This window comes from Argentina anserina, chromosome 4 (genome assembly GCF_933775445.1).
Source record: "Argentina anserina chromosome 4, drPotAnse1.1, whole genome shotgun sequence".
NCBI classification, from domain to species: Eukaryota; Viridiplantae; Streptophyta; class Magnoliopsida; order Rosales; family Rosaceae; genus Argentina; species Argentina anserina.
In genome coordinates, this window is record NC_065875.1 from 11,791,977 (window position 1) to 11,801,994 (window position 10,018).

At 37.3% G+C, this 10,018-nt stretch overlaps 1 protein-coding gene across 1 annotated transcript; it reads right to left on the reverse strand.

Annotated features, from left to right (window-relative positions):
* Nucleotides 1-2,736: 2,736 nt before the first annotated feature.
* LOC126791499 (pentatricopeptide repeat-containing protein At1g60770) lies at nucleotides 2,737-4,628 on the reverse strand. Its single transcript, XM_050517957.1, has 2 exons — nucleotides 4,390-4,628; nucleotides 2,737-4,174 (listed from the first exon to the last, which is right to left on the reverse strand). Exons 1-2 carry the CDS (start codon nucleotides 4,615-4,617, stop codon nucleotides 2,930-2,932), a joined length of 1,473 nt encoding a protein of 490 aa, XP_050373914.1. The 5' UTR covers nucleotides 4,618-4,628; the 3' UTR covers nucleotides 2,737-2,929.
* Between the last annotated feature and the right edge of the window lie 5,390 nt (nucleotides 4,629-10,018).

Here is a 10,018-nt window from a genome sequence, read left to right on the forward strand (position 1 = left end):
ATGTTGATCTTGTAACGGTCGAAAACAGATGTCACTCGCCTATACATGTTCCTCAGCCATACATAGAGAGTGTATCCCAAGTGTCCATGTATTGCATCCACTTCATAATTGTGATACAACTTTTACTAAGATGATAATAGAGGGTGTAAGCAGTGGCGGATCCAGGATTTGGATATGGGGTAGGCTTCAAGTTTGACCGAAGGCCAATTTTTACCGGTACAATCATGTAAACTGTAAATATTAATGAGTCTTTAAAATGAAAAAATGGGCGTGAATTCAAATAAAAGAATATTATGAAAATCAAAGACATTAGAAAAAGCAACAATTTTTTCTTTTCAAATTGATTAGATTGAACCTCAATAACTCATACTTGCAATTTCAAAATCAATAGATAGAGGGAAGATATTTAGAATAGTTTTTACTTGAGAAATTTTGATTATTTAAGAAGAAAAGTATCTTACAATATATATATATATATATACACATATATCAATCAAAAACTAGAAGACGTTATAATGGAACCAGAACAAAGAACTGAAACAAGAAAGTGTGGAAAAAATAACTAAATAACAAAGGTCAGATGCGTAAGATGGGTAAAATATGGAGGAATTTGGCTGAAAACAAATGCAAAATACCACAAAATAATGATATATACCTAGTTTTTTTTAACCCCAAAAAACTTGGTTGGGCTTGAGCCCCACGTACCTTGGATATGCCCCTCGGTGTAAGTGAGCAAGCTTTAGAATCTTCTCAGCATATGTGATTAGATTAGAGGAATACCAATCTAAGAAGAATTTCCCCTCCTATGATTTCCGACTAGAATCTTAAGCACTCCTTTATCTGAATTGTCTATCCTATGTAACACAATGGTGTATGCATCATGAAGCTTTTTATCAATTTGTTAAGATGATAGCAAGTGGATATGTAATTGTCTTCTTAGAATGCATGTTCTTATGAATGAATTCTCCCTTGAAAGAAAAACATTTCTATTACAAAATCCGACATGAATTTTCTAATTAGTGTAGAAAATTTTAAAAAATACAGTAAAACATCGTTAAATTAATACCTGATTAATTAATAACCTCGTTAAAATAATAATTTTTACAAGACCCGACTCGGGGTCAACATGCTAAATTAATAATTCGCTAAATTTATAAGATAATAGAAATTTGAAAATTCATATAGACCCCCATCGAATATATAAATTAATAGTAATATTATTTATATAATAAATTTTTAAATTTTTGAGGATTTCATTAAGAATTTTATTAATATAATATTTTAAACAATATAATACGTCGGAAAAAACTTTAATAAGGTATACATGATATATTAAACAATGTAGTACATAAACAAAGTTAAAAACTTTTTTTTTTCGAAAAAGTGAAATAAAATATTTATTATACCTTGATAAATTAATAAGTTATTAATTAATTAATTAATATATATTAATTTATCGATATATTAATATCTCACTAAATTAATAAATTTCATCGGTCTCAATGTTATTAATTTATAGAGATTCGACTGTATATTCAAAGAAATTGTCTCTATTCAGCTTGCAAATTTTACACTAAAACACATTGTAGGTTTGATTTAGCAAGTGGTTGCATCTAGGTTAATTTGTGTCCGCCATAAGGCGTCACGCGGCGCAATCATTGGATCTAATTCATCTTTTTCTTGAGTATTTCGCAATGTGTCTGTCATGGTGGAGGAAAAATGTCTCACACTCTCCTGTCGTACACCATTGATTGTGTACGTAGTTGTCCATATTTTTTAACAGTGTTTATTATTCTTCTTTCAATTCTTTAGATAAAAGTTCGAATATATGAACTTGTTTAGTGAGTACCTGCCAATCTGCCATATTTTTGTACAGTACATTAGCTTGTTCCCAGCGTGTTTTCATGGCACACATAATGAATCTATTTATTCTCAGAAATAAATTCTAATCCTATAGATTTTCGGAGTCCGTTCCACTAAAAATTTTAAACTCTAGTTGATATCAAACCCGATCAAACCAGTGCTTGCTATTCCAGATTTTGTGGGAGACTTGGAGATCCATGAACTCCCTCTCTTTTCTAAAGGCAGAAATATACCAAATGAATCTCCGTACTCCTAGGTCTACGAATCTCTAATTAAATCTTTCTGTTGTTAGCGACGGACTTCACAATCTGACGCCACCTGAAGATTAAATATGTTTCTGAAACTACTACCAGGCTGAAGCAGTGAAGTGAAAACATCCACTATGCCGAAATCCAGGTCTCTAATTGCACTATCTGCACATAAGTCCTGTGTAGATCTTGATCCATCAGACATTCAATTCAGGATAACCAGTGTGGCTTACACCAAGAGAGATTCTCAGTTTGTACACATTTATAACTTTCCACATAAACTAGCAGCCTGAAAGAAAGAAAGAAAGCAAAACAAAACAAAACACAAACACATTCCAATTTGACTGCTTCATATACTAACTTTTTGGCTGCAAGTTTGATAGAATCTGGCTATTTCAGGGCATCTGTAAAGTATGTAGGAAGCTTAAGCTGAGGGTAAGAGCTTCCCACATCTGTTTAGCTTTAACAGTCGTGAAAAAAATGGAGCATAGACACAGAATTTACGAAAGGGTTCACCAGTAGTATTTCATCTAAAACGTTGCACACTAATCAAGAGCTTATCGTGCACAAAAGACCACGAGAAAACCTTGAATGTAGGGGGGTTAGAAAAAAAAAACCTCAAGTTTTTAACCGTAACTTGAAAAGATGATTATGCATTTTTTTCTTTGGCTAATACTGTAGAAAAAGAGAACCTAACCTTAGTACTTGAAAAGTACAACTTATTATCAGACAAATAAAAACCCAAGTACTGACACCAAGGAAATGGGCTCTTCCAGAAATTCAAAAATCCTGAAGCAAAATTGTGAGACAAATGAAACTCACTCCACACAGATGGCCTCGAGCAACTTCTTGCTGGCCTCACTAACCTCCACATTCTCCATTTTCAATCGATGTCGCATGGCTGGAGTCGTCTTTCCAGCAGCAGCATAAGTTCTAATCAGTGATTCAAACACCTCAGCCCCTAAGGACTCTGTAGACTTCTTCAAAATCTCCAGAAAACCTTCTGCACCTTTGACATCCTTAGCTTGTTCAAAGTTCTCCATCAAGGCTTTGATGGCCTCATGAGATGGTAGCCACTTCCTACCATCCCCTTTTCCAATAGATATTGCATTGGCAACAGACTCAACTGCTGAATTATATTCTGCCTTCTTTATATAATAGTCCACAAAGATCTCCCAGGTTTTTGCATTAGGCTTGGCTCCTCTCCTACGTGCCTGTTCCTTGAGCTCCTTAGCCTTCTCTAGCATACCCTGCTTTGCATAAGCTGCAATCAGAACATTTGCTATGCGAATATCATAGGTTGAACACTGAGATTCCCATTCTCTGAAACATTTCTCTGCACCAGGTAGATCTCCCAATTTAACCAACACTTGGATCATATTCAGATAACTTACATTTTCTGTTTTAGGGAAAGCAAGCCTCAAGGAACGCCATACCCTATATACTTCAAGCAGGTTCCCTGTTCGACCGTACAACGTAATAAGGAATTGGAAAGCTGAAAGACCTTTGTGGGAATTTTTCGTCTCCAATTCACTAAGTGCAATTTCTGCCTTCTCAAGCATGCCGGCATCAACATAGATGGAAGCTAAGTTGCTATAAGTTGTCCAATTGCTGGCAACTCGTCCATTTCTCTTCATCTCATCAACAACCCTTTCAACCCCGGAAATATCATCGGCAGCAGCTAGCGCCCGCATCCAGACATTATAAGAATACGAATCAAACATGACATTGCAACCCTTCATTTCTTGTATGACGCCAGGGATCTTTCCCGTCTTCGCAGTCTTCGTGTAAAGCGTCATCAGGCTATTATACGGCATAGACGTCAGAGGAAGGTTAAGTTCCTTCATCTTCTCCAAAAGAGCCTCCGCCTCTTCCGTCATTGATTCCTTACAATAACAATTAAGCAGAGCCCCGTAACTGAGATGATTCTTAGACGATTCAGGAAGATTCTTGAAGTAATCCTCGGCGGCAGGAATTCCTCGAGCCTTGGCAACAAGATCGAGATGTATTGCCTGATCACTAACTGTCTTGTTCATCCCCCTTTCAGTCATAGTTTCCGAAAGCTGTAGTAGTAAACAACTTAGCATCTATCTTGTACATTTCAGATATAAAAAAACCACATATAACAGGATTAACAGCTCAACTTAAATAGCCATCAACTTCATCCAATCCAATCACAAATCCTCTAAACTCTCGAATAATAATTTTGAGCTCTACATATTGCTAAGAATCAATTAGGAGATGATAATGGTGATTTGAGATGGAGGACGGTGATTACCTTGAGAGCAGGGTAGTAGAGTTTGCGCTGGCGAAGCTTCTTGAGAGTGTCGCCGACCTCCCATTTGAAGACGCGCTTGCGGCTCTTGATGAATTCATTGAGCTTCTGGCGGACGGTGAGCTCGTCGCCGCCGTCTTTGAAGAGCCAGACGTAGAGAGCTTCTTCTACGTATTTCGACGAACGCTTCGTCACGCTCTTGGTGCGACCGAACTGCTGCATCATCGCCATTTTTCTGATTTAGGCTTCTGAAGGACTGAGAAAGACGGGCGGGGTTTTGCTCACAGTGAGAATCAGTTGTTTCTGGATCGGGTTCCTCTTTTGCCAAACTCGTGTCATTTTTTTTTACTTTTTATACAAAAGAAAATTATGAGCCAAGTAATTTGAAATAACTAAACAAAGGTAACGGCTGAAGAAAATTCATTTTGAATAAAGGGTTGGTCGGTTGCCGTCAAACTTTAATTAATGAAACTACCGAATAAAGTTTATTTCTTATATTGATATGATGCAAAGTCCTACTCTTATACAGATTACTTACAATCAAGATCCACAACATGTGGTCTACAATAGAAATGTTATTATGTACAATAACTGATATCTATAACCAGTTGATCACTCGTAATTTACTCATTCAATAACAACTGGAATTACTATGATATTGCTCAGAACAAGTTTATCTACTATGAATTTTTCTCACAATACTAATGTTTAAAAGTCTATAATATAGTGAAACGAATATACTAAAACCAAGGTTCTGTGTGCATGTGGTGGCGGGGATTCTATTTGTGTCGGCCAAGAGGTGTCTTTTGACACTGGACCTAACTTAGTGAGTAGGTCGGTTCACAAAGGTTGCCTAAGAGCATCTGTACCCATAAAATGGTTTGCTCAAGCAAAAGGTGGTTCCATAAGCAAATTTTGCTTCAAGCAAATCGATTTTTTTACACTCATTCACAATTTACTTGGTCAATTCAATTTTGTCTTGTTGTGAAATGATTAATTTTTTTTACCGGATATATTTACAACCAATAATAATGTGCCACGTGTCGTTATAGACTCGATATTATCCAAAATTTCCGATAAGATTTTCGACTAATAGAGAATTGACATGTGTGACTGTCACGTGTCATTGTCGGTAAAATAATTGGAGCAGATTTCCGATAAGATTTTCGACTAATAGATAATTGACACATGTCATTGCTACATATTTAAATAAATTAGATATAAATTACATAATTTAATTCATATAATCAAATAAAAATGATAATATATGATAAAACAATGTAAACTTACTTCGTCCATTAGCGAATTGCCGCTAGCTGTACGTTGTCATGACGCCACCAAACATTCGCCCCATTTTTGCAAGAGTAGTTTGAACCTGTTGTAGTGAGAAGCGAGCGCGATTCGGATCCTCGGCTCCTTCGGAGGTTTCTCACCCGGTGCTAGTAGGGGTAGACACGGGTCAATGCGGTTCGGTTTTGGGCAAAACCCATAATCCAACCTAATTTTGAAATTCAGTTCAGTTCGGTTCAGTTATCTCATTTTAGAGATTGTGACCAACAACCTAACCCAACTCGTATAGTTCGGTTCGGTTCGGTTTTTTTCGGTTTTACCCATACGTAAAATACGTAATATTAGACATTAATTTCAAAAGTACAAAGTTTAACGTCAATATTAAACATAAAAGGTCCAATTGATTATTCTAAGCTTAATTAATTCTAACATCTCCATAATCCATATTAAGCTCAAGTACAAAAAACATTGTTGCGTTAAAATAAGAGAGGAGCTTACAGTATATGAAACATTATCAAAATCATTGATCAAAGAATTCAATTCTAGAGTCAAGATACAAAGAGAGGCGACATGAGATAGAGGTCGAGGGAGAAGCTATGTGGACTGGTATTGCAGATTGAATTGTATTTGTAGTATAGCGTTAAACTAAGGAGTGAGAGTTTAGAAAGTGAGAGAGAGTCATAAGTTTTTTTTTTGTTTGAGATACGAGAGAGGTCACAATATTGATTAGGCTAATTAGGTTAACGCTGACTTTAGTTTTGTTCTATTTTTTTCATAAAAAGTAAAAATATATCAAAACGATGACATTGACCGTTGACTTCGGGTTATTTGGGTACGTTCGGTTTCGTTTGGTTTATGAAGGACTTAACCCAAAACCCAACCCAAACATAATCGATTCGGTTTGATTTTCTTATTTTCGGTTTGATTTTTTTTGTTTTCGGGTCTGCGTATCCACCCCTAGGTGTTAGCACCCAATTTTGCATATAATCGGCATGAATTGTCTCATACAATTTGTCCCTCATTTGTTTGTTACCGTCATATTCATCAATGCTATGACGAAAAAAAGAGATGCACATTTGTAAATCTTCATAAGGAAGCCAATGGGTGCCCATTATTTTGGAAAAAATGCTAAACGAAATGAAAGAGGAAATTGAGAAAGATGTAATAACCCTAGTTTTTCAAAACAATATTTGGTTTGATTAAATTCTATAAAGTTTTGAAATTCAATTCAATTCGAATTGAATTGGTTGCAACTTTACGAAACGAAAACGGAAATGTTCTCGGAACGTTTAATTAGAAAAATGTTACGTTTCCGAACTAATATATCGACATATATTTCGTCGCTCGGTTGCAAAAACTTCATTCACGAAAGTTGTAGATCTCACCGATACGAGTTCGTGGACGCATCACGCGTTCGAATCGGTCGTCGTACGTAAAAGTTATTAATGACGGAAGTTAGTTTCCGATTTTAGAGGGGGGTATAAAAGGAAACTTTGTGAAGTAGGGTTTCCATTTTCGGAAACCCACTCCTTCACTCACCCCCGCACCTCCCTCCTTCTCTCTCACCCTCCCCGAGCTCTCTCTCCCTCTCTCAAAACCTTCGCCACGATCTGGAAGCTCCGGCCTCCGTGGCTCACACCGCCACTCCCCAAGTCTCCGCAAGCTCGACCCCTCCCTCTACTAGGCAAGACGCGACCTCCTTCGTCCCCTGGAAGCTACGCCGAGCTCCTGCATCTGCTGCGAACAGTGTTTCCGAAAGGGTAATTTTGTAATTTATTTTTACGTACGGTAAATGTAAAAAGGTGATTTACGTACGGTAAATATAAATTTTATTTACGTACGGTAAATATAAATTACTTTTAGTAAATGTAAAAAAGTAATTTTGGAAGGGTAATTCAGTAATTATTATTTACTGAGACAATATGTACATTTGAATAGTATTTATACGTACAAAAATACGTAACCAGTACATGCTCGTACAGAAATATGTATTGGATGTGTATTTGTATAGTAATACATGAATAATAAATACGTGAATAGTAAACAGTGAATCGTAATCAGTGAACAGTAAATTCGTAAAACCAAAAAAAGTTTAACAGTAACCGATTATTACTGTTTCGGCATTTAAAGGTTTACGAAACGTTTCTAAATTCTTTTCTTATCTTTTTAAGGTGATCGATAAATCAAGGAAATGAATTATCTTCGGAGATTGGGGAATTACGCTCGAATCGATAAGGTGAGTAAAATCTCACTTATTTACGAATCTACCCTTGCGGAGATCCAACATTTTGCAAAATATTAAAGAACGAAATATGACATGTATATATTAAAGTAGATTATATATATATATTGTATAAATGGTAAATAGGTACATATATATATAGTTTGCTATATTATATACTATTAGGATTTCGTTTATGAATTATGATCACAGTGGTGATGAGAATTATATATTGAGCATCTGATGCAATTTGTACAATAATGAGTAGATTATTGTACGTGTTTATGTCTTCGGACCAGTCTTCGGACGTGTGTGGCATGTTGGAACCTAGCCTTTGGCCGGACGAAAGTTACGATACAGTTAGAGCTCTAGTCTGTCTGCCGGAGTACTGCATGTGAGGTAACAGATGGGTTATCGGCTCATGAGTACTCATATTTTTGGACATCGGGTAGCGAGGAGGTTGCTCTATGTCGGACGTTGGGTAGCGAGGAGGTTGCCCAATGCCGGGCGTTGGGTAGCGAGGAGGTTACCCAACGTCGGCGGTGTACTACTTAAGGGGTAACAGAGGAGTACCAGCGCTCATTAGTACCCGTATTATAAATGCATTTGGGTAAACAGAGGGGTTGCCCAATTTCTCATGAACTCTATCATTTCGTATTTTTGGGACGACCAGATGGGCCGTCCATTGACTCATGAGTGCATTTATATTTGTTGATTTGTGGATTGTCGTATATGTTGATATGCGAGATATATTGTTTTATTTTACTCATACGAGCTGTAAAGCTTACCGGGTTTGTGTTTATAATCCCGGTGCACCAATTCGATGGTGTAGGGGATACTACTGCAGGTGTCGATTAGTGGGAATTGAAGGACGACTCCGGAGACACGAAGTTGTTCATTATCCTGCTTGTGGTGAGGTTTCTATTGCAAATTTGTGTGTGAGAACTTGTGAGGATTTATTTTGAGTTGTGAGAGATTGTGAGGATTATTACATTCCCATTTTATGTAATGTTGAATTATAAATTTGGTTTGTAATAATTGGTTGTCTGAGTTGTATTGTGAACTCAGTAATGATCCGCTGTATATTTAAAATGATTTCGATTTATTTGAGATTGTTTTGGTGTTGTACGATCTTAATATTTCGAGTATTTATACTCGAAATTTTAGGGTCGTTACAATTGGTATCAGAGCCTAAGTGCGTATTTGGCGATTATCAATATCATCTGGGAGCGATGATCCGACTGCAGACGGGCACCCATCACATGCTCCTTGGTATTGATATGTTGTCGGGTACGCGAGAGTGTTTTAGGAGCCATACCTTATGGTTTGGTCCTCTATGGAGTATTGTGATGATACTTCGATGATTCATCTTATTCTGGAATTTCATGTTGATATCTATTGAATATGTTGTGGCTGAATTCGAGATTTCACAAGTATTGACTAAGTGTTTCATTGTTTGAAGGTGATGAACTTAGATAAGGGCCGAGGACATGGCCGAGGACGGGTGAGAGGCCGAGGTCGATCTAGGACAACAGGCCGAGTCCGTAACATGGAGAACCTTTATGAGGAGGCTGCTCCACAGGAAGAACAGGTTGAGACTGTTGTTGCGGTTAGAGATGATGGTCGAGTGTTGAAGCTGATCAAGGATATCAGTGCACTGTCAGCGCCGACCTTTCATGGAGGACTAGATCATATGGTAGCTGACCATTGGATTGAGGGTATGGAGACTTATTTTGAGATGATAGAGTGCACAGAGATTGAGAAGAGAAAGATAGCCACATTCTTTCTAAAAGATGATGCTCTAGACTGGTGGAAGAGTATGAGACAGACAATGGATGTATCTACATTCACATGGGAGGGTTTCACTGCTCTTTTCCGAGAGAAGTATTTTCCAGCTTCAGTACAGGAAAACTTAGAGCTTGAGTTTCTTGCGCAGGTGCAGGGAGACATGACAGTTAGAGAGTATGATGCACGTTTTTCACAGCTGTATCGGTATGTCAGACCTATGGGTGCGACCTCCTTAGCTCAGAAGTATCTACGAGGGCTGAAACAGGAGTACAAGACCATGATATCAGTTCTTTGTCTGGCTACTAAGGAGTTGATATTTGAGAGCGCCATGAG